The sequence below is a fragment of the Pseudochaenichthys georgianus genome, chromosome 13 (assembly GCF_902827115.2).
Source record: "Pseudochaenichthys georgianus chromosome 13, fPseGeo1.2, whole genome shotgun sequence".
NCBI lineage: Eukaryota > Metazoa > Chordata > Actinopteri > Perciformes > Channichthyidae > Pseudochaenichthys > Pseudochaenichthys georgianus.
In genome coordinates this window covers 8,981,931-9,001,044 of record NC_047515.1, presented here as the reverse complement: position 1 = coordinate 9,001,044, position 19,114 = coordinate 8,981,931, and the positions used below count along the sequence as shown (strand labels likewise).

At 43.8% G+C, this 19,114-nt stretch overlaps 1 protein-coding gene across 2 annotated transcripts; it reads right to left on the bottom strand.

Moving 5' to 3' along the window:
• Nucleotides 1–14: 14 nt before the first annotated feature.
• LOC117457202 (tyrosine kinase receptor Cad96Ca) lies at nt 15–15,593 on the bottom strand. 2 transcript variants are annotated; one of them, XM_034097130.1, is made up of 12 exons: nt 15,429–15,593; nt 15,117–15,178; nt 14,918–15,011; nt 13,561–13,747; nt 13,027–13,165; nt 4,230–4,328; nt 3,415–3,575; nt 3,190–3,333; nt 1,617–1,728; nt 1,225–1,324; nt 711–810; nt 15–484 (listed from the first exon to the last, which is right to left on the bottom strand). In XM_034097130.1, exons 2-12 carry the CDS (start codon nt 15,136–15,138, stop codon nt 374–376), a joined length of 1,269 nt encoding a protein of 422 aa, XP_033953021.1. In that variant the 5' UTR covers nt 15,139–15,178; nt 15,429–15,593; the 3' UTR covers nt 15–373. The 2 variants fall into 2 exon arrangements, with proteins under 2 accessions (XP_033953021.1, XP_033953022.1); XM_034097131.1 differs by having other exon boundaries at nt 1,617–1,725.
• Between the last annotated feature and the right edge of the window lie 3,521 nt (nt 15,594–19,114).

The following is a 19,114-nucleotide window of genomic DNA, read 5'->3' as shown; positions in this document are numbered from 1 at the left end:
TTACTATATAAGAAAGTGTATTTCTGAAAGTAAACATGAACAGAGCTCACGGCAAAAAAGAGAATTTAACATCACAGAAAATCAACATTATAGATGAGTTATAAACAGGATCGATACAAAAATAAATATAAACACATTTATAATGGAAAAATACAACATAAAACATAGTTTACAGTTCTTAACAAGAATATATAAGTACATCATTTTGACCATGCTCTCTGTTGATTTGTTGATGTGTGATCATTTTACAGTTGCTATATTTTAGAAAGCGCTTGAAAGGCTTAGTAGATCAATGCAGCCTTATCAAAGCAAACAAACCCATTTAGATTTGTTTTAAATACATTAAATTGTTCAGAAAACATCTCTCTGATACTTAGACGGTATTTGCATCTTCCAAGATGATGCTGGCTGCCCGTAGACATCGAGCTTCATGATATTCAGCCTCCTCTTTCAGCAAAAGTGGGCTTTCAACATCCACATAATCCTGCAATATAAAAAAACAATATTTTAAGTATGTAAAGTCATTTGCATGTAGTCTACATTTAATCAAGGTTGAGTATTTTTTTAAAGAATGAAAGATACATGATTTGTTCATTTTTACAAATAACAATAATTATTGTAAGGATACAAAAGATAGATAATGAATGGCCTTTCCAAGATCAATCACTATTGTAAATCATTAAAAAAGTGGTGAACCAGCTGCTCTTTACCGCATCGCTTTCCATGATGTTCTCCAGCATGCGGACGATGTCTGTGAACGAGGGTCTCAGAGTGTAGGGCTCCAGCCAACAGTCTTTCATGATATGAAGTCTGTGGAATTAAACATAAGTATCGTCACGCAATAAACTACTGAAGTATCATACATAATATTAAAACACAATGTTATAGTGCAAACTTGGATCATGACTCAATGAGAATCAGATACCAGATTCACATATAGCAATAGTTTTGGTAAATACATTTGATTGATTGTATTAACTGTTTTGTCATGAGCTCTGCCTCTGATAAGACAGATGCTTTTCCCACACTGTGGCTGTAGTTAAGACATCTTATTTCCTGAGCTGCATATTATTACTTTGGATTGATGGTACTCAAAGATGCAACCAATTTATTTAACAATGATTTTGGCGTATTGAGACTATTCACTAGCGGCCAAAAACTGCTTATTTAATGTAGCTTTTGAAAAGACCAAACATGTTTTTGTAATTGTGAGTTTCTTCTTACATCTCTGGTCTGCAGCCTTCAGGGTTTGTGTTCTTATGACCAACACAGATGTGATACATGACCGCTTCTGATGTCTCGAGGTTTGGGTATGGCAGTGTACCTGAAAATGTGATAACATATGAGATGTATTCCAAAGGAAAACAAACCTACCTGTATAGCAATGAAACAAGTTCAAGGTCTTTAGTTAACTGCTGTCTCTGACAATGTTTCCCACAATAACATGGTGTTAGGGTTGTACGAAATGTGGTTCTTCCCTTCAAAATATGTTAATACAAATACAACTAAACAAGGCAGTCAAACAGGAGGTGAATCACTTTGGACTTTGGTCTAACCTTGTATATAAATCATTCTTTGCCACATCATTTGTGCTATTACACTAACAACCACCTCACCAAATGTCTGCATCTCCCACAGCACGATGCCGAAGGCCCACACGTCTCCTTTGAAGCTGTAATAGTTGTTCTTGAAGTACTCAGGTGGGTACCACCGCAGCGGCACACGCTGCTGTCAAGTTACAGACAATGGAAAATGTGATGAAATGTGACCTGTAAGAAGGGTGTGACCAGCACCTCAACTCACACCATAGACCAGCAGAAATAAAGATGACATTTAATAATATTTGAGACATCAGTATTCTATACAGTGTCACTGCTAACTTTAATATATTGATATCATTTTAGTAGACTTAACCCTAATGTTGTGTTCGGGTCTCCCGTGACCCGTTTCAAGTTAAAATTATATAATGACTACGCGTCATGATATCCTCCACAGCAGCTATATAAACACAAAAAAACTGATTTTTACCATTTTAGCCAAGTCTGAAGGTCTCTAAAAAAGTGTATATTTTGGTGTTCGGGTCTGGGGAGACCCAGCAGCATTGTTGTTTGTGGGTGACTCGGGTCAAATTTGGCCCAATCAAGATTCATCTTTGACCTTAGACACCCCACCCCCTTCATACACTGTAACAATCATTTCAAACTTTCTTTGGGGAGATTGTATTCTAATATTAGTCTATTATAGTCAGATAACGTAATGATCACTGTCATCTTTGAGTGGATTGAATCACATGTTTTACTTAAATATGTGGTGTTGTGTTTTTTGGAGCCATAAAATAAAATTACAACAGGATTGTACGGTTATGAATGCATAATAAGTTAGTTATGATGTAGTTAAAAGAATATGGGATGATAGTCATTATTATTGAGTGTTTTGGACTGAGATAAATCACCATGAACGGTAACAGCTTTCGAACACAAGGGAGCTCATGTGGACATGATGAATAACCGCTGTGTTGACTGAATGACACGTTACTGCTCTAAATCAAGACCACATCTCTCTGAAACGGTTGTTTCCTGTGGCAGAGGATGCTGCTAACCCCCCTTAACACAAACACACAGACAAACATACACTTAGGGACAGTTAATATGGTTTCATGGAGGTACAACTGAGACTAAGACATCAGTTTGAAAAATGTGTGTGTTACATGTTAGTCTCATGTGGCTGCAAGCTAACCTTGCGCTGTCTGTTTGCAGCATAAGGGCTGCTATTGTATATTTTCTCTCTTTTGACAACCACTTGTCCTCATTTTCACACAAGCATGCTCGCATTTCACCAAACGGTGACATGTGCAACAAATGTATATGGCAATGATACAAGGTGTGACCAGTGTCACACGTTGTGTCAAATGTGTTAATGTGGTATAAAATGTGACAAAAAGGGTCTGATGTAAGGTTTGACTAAAATTGGCATTTTGTGTGTGTGTGTGTGTGTGTGTGTGTGTGTGTGTGTGTGTGTGTGTGTGTGTGTGTGTGTGTGTGTGTGTGTGTGTGTGTGTGTGTGTGTGTGTGTGTGTGTGTGTGTGTGTGTGTGTGTGTGTGTGTGTGTGTGTGTGTGTGTGTGTGTGTGTGTGTGTGTGTGTGTGTGTGTGTGTGTGTGTGTGTGTGTGTGTGTGTGTGTGTGTGTTACCCTTGGGTTCCTCCAGCGGCTGCTGCTGCTGCGGCGGCTTGTCATGCGCGTTAAATCTCGGGCCAGTCCGAACTCCGCCACCTTTACCTCCCAGGGAAACTTATTGACCATGATGTTCCTCAGAGCCAGGTCACAGTGCACAATCTGCAGAAAAGAGCCCACACACACTGCTTAGCATGGATAGATGGAACCTGACAACTTCATAAGAGCCGGTTATGTTGCTACCATTTTGGAGCGCAGGTGTTGCAGGGCCAGAGCGATGTGGTAGGAGGTGATGGTGAGGAGGCTCTGCAGCTCAGGGTCTTCACTTAAATGAGCTCTGTTGGTCTGAAGGAAGGTCCTCAGAGTGCCATATGTCACATACTCCATGATCAGAATGTAAGGTTCTGCACAAATCAAAACATGGAGAGAGGAAGGGGACTTACAGGGAGGAACATCATCCAGACAGAGGGATACAGTGTGAAGATAAATGTGTCATGGCTTTGGGTTTGTTGCTATTTTCCACCTTCATTTTGAAATGTTTTCCTCCTTGTGTCTTGGCTGGTCTTACTTCCTGTGTTTGCCTTCCTGTGTTTAGTTTCCCTCCTGTGCCTGATTGTCTTATGGTGTCCACCTGCTGCCCCTGTGTTTCACCTCCCCTTCCCAGCTGTGTCTTGTCCTGTGATTACCCTTGTGTGTATTTAGTCCTATCTTTCCTTGAGCGCTTTGTCTGATCGTCGTCAATTTTACCTGCATGTTCCTGTCCGTGAGTTTGTTCGTGCCTGTTCCTGCCCCTCGTATGCTCCTGGTTAGTGTTTCTTTGTTTTTCTTTGTTTGTTTTCAGCTATTGAATAAAGCTCGCTTTTTGTTAATACTTCTTGATTCCCTTTTTGTTAATACTTCTTGATTCCCTTTTTGTTAATACTTCTTGATTCCCTTTTAGTTAATACTTCTTGATTCCCTTTTAGTTAATACTTCTTGATTCCCTTTTAGTTAATACTTCTTGATTCCCTTTTGTACTGCGTTTGGATCCTCCAATTTCCTGACAAAATGCCCCTCACCCTCAGTGGTGTTCCAGTCCAGTAACTGGAGGATGTTCTTGTGGTGCACCAGTTTTCTCATGATGGAAACCTCCGTGTCCACATGCTTAAGACGGACACCTTGAAGAAAAAAAAGAGAGAACATTTAACTATAGCTCTGTCACTGGGCCAAACAATATCTACATCTAGGAAATGAGTGAGACTTCTCAATTTCATCTCCATTGAAATCTAAGACATGAATCAATCAAAAAAAGTAATAAAGGTAAACAAAGTGCTTCACAAAAAACAAAACAGTTTTTAAAGTTTTGAACCCATTTTTCAAAGAGTTTGTTTATGTCCAAATTGAGATGAAGAACATTCTCAGCCATCCATATCTTAACATCTTCATTTCAGTTAATGAAGTCCTTGGCAATGTAACATAAGTATGGAAATAATGCTATGTCTCATTTAAAAGTATAGCAAACAAAGTGTAGAACCTAAAATTGAGCCTTGCAGAACCCCACAATTCATTTGTATAGCTCTAAGTTCTTATTAGTGTTATATATCTTGGGAAATGCAACTTCTTTAAATAGACCACGGTTATCTTATAACCATAGCATCAAATTCCACCAAGGATGAGTGACAAAGTGTTTTTATCTATCATTTGGGTGGACTGACCTATCAAAATACATACATTCACTTGACTATTAGATGAAATGTCAATATAATGGAATTACTGAGAGCACCTCTGAAGTCTTGGTGGTTTTCAAGGTACATTGTGACACATTTTAGACACTGTTTAGGTGTGAGGACAACCCACAGCACTCACTTTGTGTAGGAGAGGAAGAAGGTGGGCTGAGTGTTTTATCTTTATATTTTCCTTCACGCTTTCTCACCACAGCATTGACATCCTAAACAGTGTCAGTTTCATGTCCCTTGACTACCTTATTCATTAACATATAAACCAATGTTAAGAAAAAAAATGATGTTACTGTAGCGAATATTATGATACATTGCGAGTGTAGCTGGTCTTTCAACTTAGCTGTTTTAGTGTAGCCACTTTAAGTCCTGGTTATCATTTTTTAATCTTTTAGGCAGAAGAAACGTGGCATAATTTAATCAATTGTTAAGGAACCTTCTCCAAAATTAAACTAAAGATAACATGTCTTAAACACACTGATACTGATTATTATCAATTACAGTTACAAATCATTTTGCCAAAGTTAAAACCTTAAAAGGACAGGTTTTCAAGGCAAAGTCATGGGGAGGGGGACTGCTGTTTGTTGGGCTAAGAATTCCATCACAAATCTTTGCAGATAATTTGGTTCTGATGATGCCTTCGGTCGGCGCCCTTCAGCACTCAGTGGTTCGGTTTGATAGCCGAGGATCAGCACCTCTAAATCTGAGGCCATGGTTTTCAGCAGGAAATCGTTGGGCTGTCCAAGTCGGGAATGAGTCCTTACCCCAAGGGAAGGAGTTAAAGTATCTCGGGGTCTTGTACTCGAGTGAGGGAACCATAAAGTGTGAGATGAGAGCGGGGCCAGAAGGCAAAGCTCTCAAGCTACAGGCCTATCTTTGTTGCTACTCTCACCTATGGTCATGAAGGAGGTGTCATGACTGAAAGAACGAGATTGCGAATACTTGCAACTAAAGTGTGGCTGCCATCACCCTTGGGGATAAAATGAGAAGTTCAGTCATCCGCATCCGGGACGGACTCGGAGTAGAGCCGCTGCTCTTTTGCGTAGAGCGAACTAGTTGAGGTGGTTTGCGGATCTATTAAGGATGGCCGTACACTTCTATTATCATTGAAAACTATAGGTTACTTACGTAACCCCAGTTTTCAGAGTAACATGAAGTGAGATGTCTCACTATGGCAGGGGTGGCCAACCAGTCAGAGGTTAAGAGCCACATTTTTTCTCTGTTACTGCAAAGAGCCACATCAAACACACAGTCACTGATACCGCTTGTTTCAGTTTTTTGTTTTCTGGAGACAAGATTTGAAACCACGTCACTGATGCGTTTTTGTGGCATTGGGATATATTTTTTTTAAATCCTCTGGAGCAGAGAGAGGAGCTGTGGATTATTGTTATTGATTAATGCATCAGTGTTTCTTAGGGTCAAAAACACTAAACTCACAACTTAAAATGAAAGTGTTTAGTTTATTTAATAAAAGAGCACATGTTCAATTTGAAAAGTGACAGTAGTTATAGATTACTTGCAATTTGGTGCTATATATATATTTTTAAAAAAAGAAATTATATATATTTTTTAAACACCTTGAATTTCAGGGGGCTCCGTTGGCGGGGCGCAGCGCCCCTCCAAGACAATGGTAGGGGAAACACTGGATAGTGTTTAATCAACGATAGGTTCCCCCCCCCCTCAAAGGTGATTGGTTCACTGCATCGCAGGTATTATTGTGATTGGCTCTTGGGCCACATCAAAATTAGACGCGCTGTCATCCTCTCATACTGACACCTGACACCACACATACACACCGGGAGCCGGGACGAAGGTAACAAGTGATGAAAGTAACAAGGGATGAAAGTAACGGAGCAATTTTATCCGAGCCCAAACAATGTCAAAATTATCAGCATCCAGTACTTAACAGAACGACTAAATATCAGGTTTAACTGTCAGGAGTAGCTAGTGTTGTCACGGTACCAACATTTTGGTTTCGATACCAAGTCAAGAATTGCGATTCCGATTCTTTTTCGATACTTTTCTTTAAAAAGGGAAAGAGTCTTAAATGTAATTATTGTGCTTTATTTCACACCAGAACCATAACACAAACTTTTAAACAATGAGAACAATAAATGACAAGAATTCATATTAAATAAAATACATTTCTTACAGACAGGCCTTGTGGTGTCCGTAGGCTTGCCCTCACTGTCAGAGATATCGCTAAAATACTTCCAAATTTCGCTTCTGGCGTCTTTTTTGTCAACAAGCCGAGGCGCAGCGGCAGTTGCACTCGTTTTCTCACATGCTCTGGCAGCTAGCGCGTGCACGAGAGAGGGGAGGGACTTAGAGCGTGCTTGAGAGGGAGGGACTGCAGGCATGGCTGCAGTGCAGGGAGTGGAAGCAGAGCGCTGAACACACACGGCTCTTATTAAAACGGCACTTTCTCACCGGAGTACTTTTCCCCGTCATTCTTAAAGTACCGATACTAATGAAATGGAGAAATCGTAACGTTTTTAACGGCAGGGTATCGCGGTACCTTTCAAGTATCGGTACACCGTGCAACACTAGTCAGGAGTCAGTGTCTCTCCCCCAAACTCACACATATACAATTCGATATGAACTGAAGAGCCACATGAAACTAGGCAAAGAGCCGCATGCGGCTCGAGAGCCGCGGGTTGGCCACCACTGCACTATGGGATGCGCCTCAACGCGTATGCAAACAGAAGCATCAATCTCATTACGCCAATCCTGATTGGCTGGTGATCATGACGTCAACGTCAGGGAATCCACCCACCCTTTAAGTAGCTTGCGCTACGACGCAGCGTCATTCAACATAAGCACCTCTTCTCGCTTCGCCTTAGCAAGAAGGGCCGTCTGGTGAGACATCTCACTTCATGTTACTCTGAGGTCTGGGGTTACGTAAGTAACCTATAGTTCTCATTCATAACACTCCGTTCGATGTCTCACTATGGTATATTGAAACTCCCGTATTGCTAGACAACAGGTAGAACTCTGTCTCAACACGGGGCCCAGCACTGCGCGGGCCACACTTGGAGCAGAAACATCTAGCCTGTAAAAGTGGATAAAAGTGAGCGGTGAGGACCAGCTCGCTGCTGCACAAATGTCTTGGATGGAAACACCCTTGAACAAAGCCCAGGATGTAGCCAGTCCACGAGTAGAATGAGCACGCAGGCCCGTTGGTGCCTACAAACCCTGACTCGTATAAGCCAGAGCAATCGCTTCCACAATCCAGTGGGAGAGCCGTTGCCTGGTAACAGGCTTGCCCTTCTGAGGGTTAGCCCAGGATATAAAGAGTTGGTCATTACAACGAAACTCTTTTGACCTGTCCATATAGATGCGTAAATCACGAACTGGACACAGCAAATTCGGCCGCTGTTCCTCAGAGGAACACAGCGGCGGAGGAAATGCCACAATGTCAATGGGGGTACATGAGCCAACCACCTTAGGTATAAAGGCAGGGTTGGGCTTCAGCAACACTCTCGTTTGCCCCGGGGCAAACTGAGTGCATGAAGGATGTACAGAGAGCGCATGAATGTCACTGACTCGCTTGGCAGATGCCAGAGCCAGTAACAGTGCTGTCTTCAGTGACAGGTGTTTCATGTCAGCTTCTTCCAGGGGTTCAAATGGAGGTCGAGTGAGCCCATCTAAAACCACTGCCAGGTCCCATAAGGGCACCAGTGACCTGGAAACAGGGAGGAGCCTGCAAGCCCCTTTCATAAAACGGCAGACCAAGGGATGTTGGCTAGCCGTCTTTCCCTCAAAGCCCACATGGCATGCAGCAATAGCAGCCAGGTACACTTTGATCTTAGAGAAAGCTCTGTGTTTATCAATTAAGTCCTGTAGAAATGATAGAATCACCCCGACGGGACATTGAAAAGAGATGTGTCCTTCTTGAAGGCACCACTCCTCAAACACCCTCCACTTACAGTCATAGAGAGACCTGGTGGAGGAAGCTCTCGCACTCTGAATAGTGTTTATCACCTTCTGAGGGAGCCCCACTGTATTCAGATTGTACCACTCACAGGCCAGGCCCATAGTGCCAAGCGCTCTGGGTGTGGGTGAAAGATCGTCCCCCCCGCCTGAGACAGTATGTCCCTGCGTAGTGGGAGCTGCCATGGCTGCCCGCACAGCAGCTGATATATCTCCGCCAGCCAGTACATTGCAGGCCAGTGCGGAGCTATCAGGATAAGTGTGTGGCGTTGTTCCCTCACTCTGGCCAGAGTTGGGGGTATCAGAGCCAGGGGTGGGAACGCGTACAGAAGGATCGGAGGCCAAACGTGCGCGAGTGCGTCCACGCCTAACGGTGCGTTTAAATCGCGCATTGAAAAGAACAGCTGACATTGAGCGTTTTCTTTTGATGCGAACAGATCTATCTCGGCCATAACGCACCCACAGCTGACTCACGATCATTGGATGTAGAGTCCAGTCTGCATATAGTGGTGCACCTCTGGACAGCAGATCCGCCCCGAGGTTCATCACTCCTGGTACGTGCGTCGCTCCCAGAGAGAGGAGACGTCCGCAGCTCCATAAGATCAGTTTGGGTGCCAGCATGTGCAACTGGAGAGAACGCAAACCCCCTTGGTGGTTTATATACGATATTGTGGTCGTGTTGTCTGTCCTCACGAGGACATGATGTCCTCTGAGAAAAGGCAGAAAGCGTTTCAGGGTGAGGAACACCTCTAAAAGCTCCAGATAATTTATGTGTGACCGTTGGAGGTCTCTGCTCCAGAGACCCCTCACAGGTCGACCTTCGTATATACCCCCCCAGCCCGTCAGACATGCGTCTGTGGTGACCACCTTCCGCGATAAGACAGCACCCATAGGCTGCCGCGTACTAGAAAAGTCGGGTGTAGCCAGTGGCGCAGTGCCATTACGCATTTCATAGTGACCATCACTCTCCGCGCGCCATGACGCGCGGGGTCCAATCTGAGGGCAGCTACCCAGCACTGAAACTCCCTCATGTGTAAGCGTCCCAGTCGTACCACCAGAATGGCTGACGCCATGAGCCCCAGCAACCGCAGACATGATCTGAAGAGAACATATTTGCGTGGCTGGAAATGAGCGAGGCAAGCCCTGAAGGCTTTCACTCTCTCCGCTGACAAGCGGACTGTAAAGGGCACCGAATTCAGGCGTAGGCCCAGGAAGAGTACAGTCTGCACTGGAGACAACATGCTCTTTTCTGTGTTTATTACGAAACCCAGGTCGAGCAGGTGTTTTACGAGGACATTCGTCTGCGTAATAGCCTCTTGCTCCGACTGTGCGAGAAGGAGCCAATCGTCCAGATAAGTTGCCAGGCGAATACCCTGTTGTCTTAACGGGGCTATCGCGGCTTCCGTACACCGTACAAACACTCGCGGGCTGAGAGACAGACCGAAGGGAAGTACTCTGTACTCGTACCCGTCTATTGTCCGCCTTTTGAGAGAGGCCGTAGCCGCTCTCAAAAGAGGGGCAGACGACAGACTGTTTATTGTTTTTATTGTTTTTCTTTTAATTTTTATTGACTGCGCCCTTGGCTTCAAGCCTGGAAATGACAGTGGAAAATGATTTATTCTTAAACAACAATGATGACATGTGTTTGTGAGTTAAACAGGCAGTGGAACTTGCTGTCTTTGATGTTAAGTCCATTTCCCTGATGGCACGAACTTGAGGATGACGTTCTGGCATCACTCGAGGCGGCATGGTGGCACCCCGAAAACACATGAGCACTGTGAACACTGGAACGTGCTCTGGAGCTGGGGAACAGGGAACTTCCAGCTCCTTCATCGAGGAGAGGAGAGGAGGCTGTCAGGCCGCCCGCTTCTTGCTCGCCTGGTGGCTGAAAACCTGGGTCGGCTGCGCCTGAGCGGCAGCTGCCGGGACCGGAGATTTTCTTGGCCAGCTCCCTCTTGCCTCGTGCCTGGGCTGGGGACCCGGGACGGGCTGCGGTCTCTGCTGCTTCGGTATTTTGAACCGGGTGAGACAGCTTGACTGAAGGCCTGCCACGGGACCATTGGAGTTGGCGGCTGGACCCTTCGGGGGAGACAGAGCTGGAGAGCCTCGTCTCCCTTCCTTTTTGACTCGCATCTCAGCTGCATTGAAGCTAGAGCGGAGCCAAATATGCCCTCGGGAACAATAGGCATGTCCAGAACATCCTCTTTTTCCCGGTCTGGAAGGTTCGTCAGGTTGAGCCACCTGGCTCTCTCCTGTACCACCATTATTCCCAATGCTTTGCCCGTGGCTTGGACTGCACCGCGCTGCACAAGGAGGAAAATGTCCGTGATTGCTGCGATCTCTTCCCACACGGCAGGCTCAGGTTTGCTCGACATGTCTTCGCAGAGCTCCGCCTGGTAGGCGGTCAGCAGCGAGGAGACGTTGAGTGCCCTGGCGGACAAAGCTGCGGCTTTATAGGTCCGTTCGGTCATCGCTGACTGGAACCGGTCTGCCTTTGCCGGTAGCATGGGGTTCCTGCTCGGTGTCGAAGCCAGCCTCGGTTGGAGGTGGGCTGCCACCAGCGGTTCCATGGGCGGCATGCGGAGCAGGCCGAGCCTCTCCATACCGTCACAGTCCAGGGAGGAGGCACCCTGGATTGGGGCCTTGTTGCTAAAGAGACGGTCTCTCCACGAGACCGACACCTCGTCCAGCATCTCCGGAAAGACTGCAAGGAGCTGCCTCTTCGTCCTCGCTGCTTGGGGCAAGTTCTTCCCCTCGTAGCGAGATCTGGAGGTCTCCTTGGCCACTTCAGGCCATGGGATGTCCAGCCTGGACGCAGCGCGTTGACACACGGCCTGCAAGTCCATGCTTAGGACGGGCGAAGCTGGTGTGCTCTCGCCCGGCTTTGCAGCCTGAGCCGATGAAACGAAGATGTCATCCTCATCCGAGTCAGACAGGAGGAACTCAGAGGTATCCTCTTCGTCCTCCATATAGTCCAACTCCAGGACATCCTCCGCGGGTGGAACCATGGTGAGGTCCAATTGGGAGCCCCAGCTTGACACAGCGCGGGGCTCCGCTCTCGCGGCTCTTGCCGCCACCGGGTCCCAGCCTGAAACGGTGTGGAGCTCCGGTTCAGCGGCTATCGCTGTTGTTGAGCCCCAGTCTGACACAGCACGGGGCTCAATCTCTGCGGCGGACGCCATCATGTCTTTATTGCCGGCCGGCGAATCAGCGGACATGAGGGGGTCCTGTCCCGACAAGCTAGCTTGGCGTGCTAACCGTCGGCGGAGGCTCTTCATGGTGAAGCGGGTACAATGCCCGCACGAGCCGGGGTTATTGATAGCCTCCCGGGCGTGTTCCAGCCCGAGGCAGGACGAGCAGACCTGGTGTGAGTCTGTGCGTGAAATCTTAAACCCGCAACCGCATAGCCGAGCCTCCGAGTCCCTGACTCCTCTGGTGTGAGGGAGAGAAGGGTTCATCTTCGATCGCCGGGGTGTCGGCGTGGAGTGGACACGCTAGTAACAGGTACGTTACTGGGAAAAAAATCCATACTTGCCGTTATTCCGAAAGGAAAAAAGGCGACGGTGTAGATTTTATTCTTTAAAGAATATTAACTGGTGTGTTAATACCTTTTTTTATCTGTCTCCTCTGGTGTGAGAGAGAAAAGAGAACGTCCTCTTTACAGTGGTGTCGGTGTGGAGGGAAGAACAAACTAGCTTGAAGAAAAAATTAAACCTTACCGTTATTTCGACAGAAAGAAACGGCGAGGCAGATTACAATATGAACTGGTGTGTTAATATTGCTCAGTCTTCTTGCAAAGCAAAAAAGTAACCGGCAAGCGCCCGTCGACCGAATGTTAGCTTGGGTTCAGTCTGTGGACCGTTAAGCTAGCCCGGTTACTGATAAATCGAGATGTGCTCTGAAGCGAGAAGAGGTGTTTGAATGATGCTGCGTCGTAGCGCAATCTACTTAAAGGGTGGGTGGATTCCCTGACGTTGACGTCAAGATCACCAGCCAATCAGGATTGGCGTAATGAGATTGATGCTTCTGTTTGCTTACGCGTTGAGGCGCATCCCATAGTGAGACATCGAACGGAGTGTTATGAATGAGAACTGATAAAGTTTTGATCTTTGTCTCTGCACCTTAACCTCAAAACGGATTGATTATCACTGCTTCCATTTCAAAGAAATGCTTGTAGGTCCAAACCTCCAGTCAGAGAAATGTGTACCTTCCTTGCTGATCTTGCAGGTGAACATGCTGTGGCCTTTACATGTCCCCCTGGTCATCCTGGCTTGGTAGAAGACACCCTCCTTTCCTGCTTTGATCAGCTGCAACAGGTTCAGGTCTGACTTGGTAACACGAGGACCCTTAAACAAATGCCATAGGAGGTAATGTTGCAGTATCAAATCAGGGCAGAACAGCAATGGGTAAGTACAGGACACTGAGAGGACAAACAACATCATACTGGTCAGTCACAAACATATTTTGTCCACATTGTACCGGAGCTTAAGCAACAGTAACTAATAACATATATTGAAACCAAAGAGAGATGATCAGAAATGATACTGTAAATCGACAGTGAGATGACATAGATGTGTGACATGTAGGCTACAGAGAACACTCCGGTTAGTTGTTCTTGCATCTGAGATTTCCTCTGCTGTGGCTTCAGATGACTAACTTTAGTTAGTACTACAAAAATAGTTCAAATATCTGACTGCAAAATATCTGGGAATCATGTGATGACATGAAGACAGTAATATACCTGCTGAAAGCTTCTCCATAGCCTCCGAGAGGAGAGCCTGACTGTCCTGCTCTGCTGGGGGATCTGGGTAAGCTGATCTTCTTCTTCCACCACTACTGGCGCGATCAGAGTTTCCAGCCGAGGAACTGCAGTCATCAACAACCTGCTGGCCCGCAGCTCTCGAATGGTCCGGACCAAAGAACGATATCTGCAAGAAAAAAAAGTGCAAAACACAGAACACTGTGCGTCACATGGTTTGCCTCTGATTCCATCAGAAATCAAATGAAGCTGTGCCAGGGGAGTTGAAAAAAAGAAGCTACAGAGAAATAAAATAGCATGACTGTATGTGAAACAACATTTGGACTAGGCCATGGGTGCTGCACTGTTTCCAATTCAAGGCCTCAAAACATATTACACAAACAAATCTGGAATTAATTAAATATTTCTTAAACTGAATGAAAAAAAACAAGCGCCTAGCAAAACAGTTCTGTACTTATGGCACAACTGGTCATGTTAGCATGCTAATAGCTAGATTGACAATGCTAACAGGCTTAAATTAAGCAGGTTTTTAACTTGTATTGTCTTCTTTTTTAGGAAGCTAACATAAGCTGTAAATCAATTCCAACATGCTGATGTTTACCAGGTAATCTCATCTTTCTGTATTAGCATGCTAAGTTAACATTTGCTCGTTAGCTCTGCAGTTAAAGTAGACCTAAAGGTAAACGTACAGCAAGTAAAGTGTTGGAGCGAAATAACTACCATTAGGTTAACTTGTTATGGGTTTCTGTTGTAATCATAGAGGTTGTAATTCATGGTGTTGGACATTTTCACAGCAGACATATTTACATGGTAGGAAAACCACATGCCTTGGCTTACACTTAAATGAAAAGGAGACATCCTTCATGTTGTGAGTTATCTGTGCTGTTACCTACGTTGACATGGTTATACTGTTATAAAAAAGTACTATTATTGTGAAAACTAACACCATTAGTTTTCCTTTCACCTGAACCAGGTAATAGGATCTACAAGTACTTAATCAAGGGCACCTGCACTTGTTGATATGTTCCAATATGTTATACTTTTGAAAAAGAAAATGCTCCCTTTCGGACACATTATTATCATTATTATGAATCTTTTTGTTGAATATACACATATTATGACTTTGTTGTTGAATATATAAATATCATTATGAATATTAATAAATACTGTAGGCTATTTTAACAATTTGGTATTTTGTTTTTAAATTTTTCTTTTTTAATCTGTTTGAAATAAAGATTGAAATGAAATCCCTAGTCAAACCTAGCTCAGATTAATCAAAGGAAACATGAGGACAAATCATCCAGTAAATTGCTTGTGAAATCATTTCAGCCTGCTTTACTTTCTGAGACACACGATCCCCAGCACTGTGAACACCAGGACCGTGACGGAGAGGGCCCCTGTGAGGATGAAGACAGGTGGTCCCAATTGCTGGCCTGAAAGATCCAACAATACACAAACAGTTAACTCTACCGTGCTCTCACAATGTGGCGGTCAACACAAATAGATGTAAATGTTATTTGTGAAACCTCAGAGCTCACCTGAACTGCTGGTATAATTCATTGTTTCTTCTTCTATGGCTATAACAGAATGTCACCACATTCTGAAAGGTAATATTATAGCATTTAAAAGAACAGTCAAAAAGAATAAACAGGGACTATATTCATGATGTATACATAATCACAAATCAAACAAACTATCTTTTATGTCATTAATAACAAGAGGAGGTACGATACAATCGTTTTAGGAGTTTGCTGTGAGAACATTCTTTCAAACCTGAAGAACGCACCAAAAGACACATTGAGCTCATACAATCATATGAAATGCTCTATTATGATTCTTAAAAGCTGTACCTGTGTTTTTTGATGAACACCAGTTTGATGCTGATTAGAACCCAGCTGAAACCGAAGCTGTCTGTCTGTCTGTCTGTCTCTGGAGCTTAAAATTCCACCATGTGTTGAGTTAACCCTCCTGCCCGTCTATATTGTCACCAGGAAAAGCGCTCATTGTCTGTCAACCACAACATGAGCAGAGGAAATGAAGTAGCGAAAGGTTGTTTGAGCTGCATAGCACATGCTTAATGTGCCTGATGCTCAGCATCTGTATCCATACGCTGAACACTAAACCTTTAACTATTGTCAAATCAACTTTTCAAGACATCTCAAATTATTTTTAAATGGGGGTGACTGGGGACAGTAAAGTGATTGAATCACTGATTAGATTATTAGGTATGAGATGAAACAACAATAAATATACCAGTTTAATTGTGTTGCCTTGAAACCTCCATCTGTCAGTTTAACAGATTATTTCCAACAAAAACTCTAAAATATTTGCGGATTAATTGAATTTCTGAGAAAAAATGTGGAGAGAAAATTAAATGTTTTCCAGACCCTCAATACTATTACACTTATATTATAATAAGTGTCACCATTAGTGGTAAAGGTATTTATGTTATTACTGGATTTGTATAGTGTAATCATAATGTGTGCGCAGCATTTTAATGTTGACATGTAGCTAATTGACCTGCTTTTATATACTGTTGTTGGTTTAATATACTGTATAACAATATTAACAAGTCAAATAAAATATAATCAGTAGAGTAACAAGCTATAGTTGCCACTTAAATGTAAGTAAAACTAAGTGGGATGGAGTTGCGAGTGTAGAGTTTAGTATAGCAGTTGAAACCAGAGACTATTGCAGGATGATGACAATCCACCAGCTGATAACACATGAACACTTTAACTGATAAAGCAGCCATAGTCGATCCATAATGCTTGCTATGAGGGCCTAGAACATTTTAACATGTAAACCAGCACTACGTAAGAGGCATAGAGGAAAAGTATAGGCATCTTTGTTTCAGTAGCAGTTTACTTCTGGGACGTTTCTGCAGAGACCCTGCCTGTGGTTACCATCTGCAGAGATACATGATACTTCAAAGGCAGGAAGCAGAATGACAAGTTCAGTGCATTCAGTAAACAGCATTTGCACTAACTATAAAATGCATTTCCTGCAGAAAATGCGTGTGAGTGCTGTAAACTGTGAACATTTGTGGCTGAATATTGTATTAGTTGAATGGTCTCTCTAGCTGCTTTTAGCTACAAAAACCAAGTAAGTGTGTTTCTGAATTTAGCGGAGTAATGCAGAAAAGTGAAATGATTTGAATCAAAATAGTTACAGCTAAAATGCATTGCAATGACTTTGTTGGAAACTTGAAAGTGAAATGTTAAACTGGAAGAGTAGGAAAAATAGTGAAGAAGCTTAATATTGAAAAGAAAAGGTTTAAAAAAAGGTATAAACAACAATATGTCCAAACAGCCTCAATGTCCTGAAATAGCTGAATAAGTTAATAGTTGAATGGTTTCTGCAGCTGAACGTAGGCTGAAGGAGATAGATATTAAATGTAAGTAGTGAATTAATGTTATCAAACACCTGTTTAAGTGAGCCCAGAGATAAAAGGTTTCCATGGAGATGAGAGATAAACCTCATGCATTTCTAACTTTTGTTGAAAAAAAAATAATACAAACCTCCAGTGTTTATGTGTGCATGTACCGTCTGTCTGTGGGCGTGTCTGCTCTGTTTAGATCATGTCACTCAGGTGTGTGGCTCCGATCTGCCCAGCAACACCATGGTTACCAACTGCAGCACTGAGTCCCATTAAGAATGCATTGAGGATTATATCTGACAATTTTGCCACCTGTTAAAAAACGATGTCTCTTATCAAAAAATTACCAGACCGTGAGCATCAGGAAACCCCAATTAACTGATGTATGTTTTTTGGGGGGGGTTTGTGTGTAAAATGTGAAGATGGGAGCAGTTTGTCGAAAGTTTAATTCTCTCTGTTCTGAAGAAAGTTCCGGACAAATTTAACATCTATTTGAAGCTAGATGGACTCTATTTGAAGCTAGGTGGACTTTTTGACACTCAGATCACTATTGGGCCAGAACGGTGGGTCCGTTTGATATGATGAAGGCAATTGAGCAGGCCAGACTAATTATGCTCCTGAAATCTTTTGAAATTATTTGAATAGAGAGTATATTTTGGCTCTGAGAGCAGTTTTAAAATATTTTTTCCAAAGATTTGCACGAGCATTCCCACAAAGTAGTAATGAATTTCAGGGGGCAATTAAAGTAGCCTACCTGCAGTGTTGTGCTAGTTACTGAAAACCAGTAACTAGTTACCATTACTAGTTACTTCATTTCAAAAGTAACTCAGTTACTTTACTGATTACTTACACCAAAAAGTAATGCGTTACTGTGAAAAGTAACGTTTTAGTTACTTAAAAAAGGACTCCCATTATATTAATGCCCTTATAGCCTTCATTTCAGTACTGTTATTGCATTGGAGAATAATACAATCTGTTGATCAACTTGACATGCATTATATGCAATCTGGATAGCATCGATATTAGCTGGCTTTCCATTTTTGTATATTCTTTCTAGGGCTGTCAAGTTAACGCGTTAATAACGCGTTAACGCAAAAAAAAATTAACGCCACTAATTATTTTAACGCGATTAACGCATGTGTATTTTTTTTCCTCGGCCGCCCCGTAGTTTCAGAGCGCATCGAGTTTAAAATACCATCTACAAGCTGATGCTTCTGACAGCCCCGCTGCTGACAGCCCCGCTCCTGCCGCCCGCTTGTGGCAGACCACACTTCCACGCTCACCGGCAGTGTGTATGTGTGGCCCGAGCGAGCGAGAGAGAGACCTTACGTGCATTACCGTACCGCAGTGTGAACGCGGCTATTGTTGTTGTTAGCATCTGGTGCTAGCTAGCTGCGCTAACGGATATAAGGAGCTGTTTAAATGAAAACAGAGAGGCTCTATCCACACAACTGCGCCGAGCACTTGACTTTATGCAGGAAGCCAGACAGCGGGACATTGTACGAGAAGTCAGCACACTCATGATTGCAGCGTCCAGGCAGCTCCCGTTCAAGCATATGCCTTGAGTTGCACATAGCTCCGACGATCTCACACACACACACACACACACACACACACACACACACACACACACACACACACACACACACACACACACACACACACACACACACACACACACACACACACACACACACACACACACACACACACACACACACGTTCTCACTCTCATCCCGTCACATATTGACGGACGGCCAGGGCCCCTCCCCGTCGCTATATTACGTACAGGGTACCCCTTTCCCGTCATTTTCTACGGGCAGGGCGTCCCATAGACCTTCATTGCGGACACAGCGGACCCCTTGCCCGTCAGGCTTCTACGGGCAGGGCGTCCATAGACCTTCATAATGCCTATTTTAAGGTTCATTTGGCCATTAAAATGCGTTTTGATCTCATTTTATGCGAGTAATGAGTTTTTATTTCGGATTATTTGTGCAGTACATGTACATGATGTTTAGTTTGCTAGTTATGACGAAGATTACTTCATGAATGTGTACACATTCATGGTTGCTAAGGTGGTTGCTATGGACGCTGCAACAGCTCCCAGACCACGTGATCAACAACAATGGCTGTCCTTCGTGTTATTCTCGGTGGAAA

What these genes read in the sequence shown, in the direction of transcription:
- LOC117457202 (XM_034097130.1), bottom strand. Translation starts at nt 15,138, where the DNA reads ATGAATTATACCAGCAGTTCAG. An exon ending in GAATTATACCAGCAGTTCAG is followed by an intron (nt 15,012 to 15,116) that starts GTGAGCTCTGAG and finishes TGGATCTTTCAG; the next exon opens with GCCAGCAATTGGGACCACCT. An exon ending in GGACTGGAACACCACTGAGG is followed by an intron (nt 3,576 to 4,229) that starts GTGAGGGGCATT and finishes TGATTTGTGCAG; the next exon opens with AACCTTACATTCTGATCATG.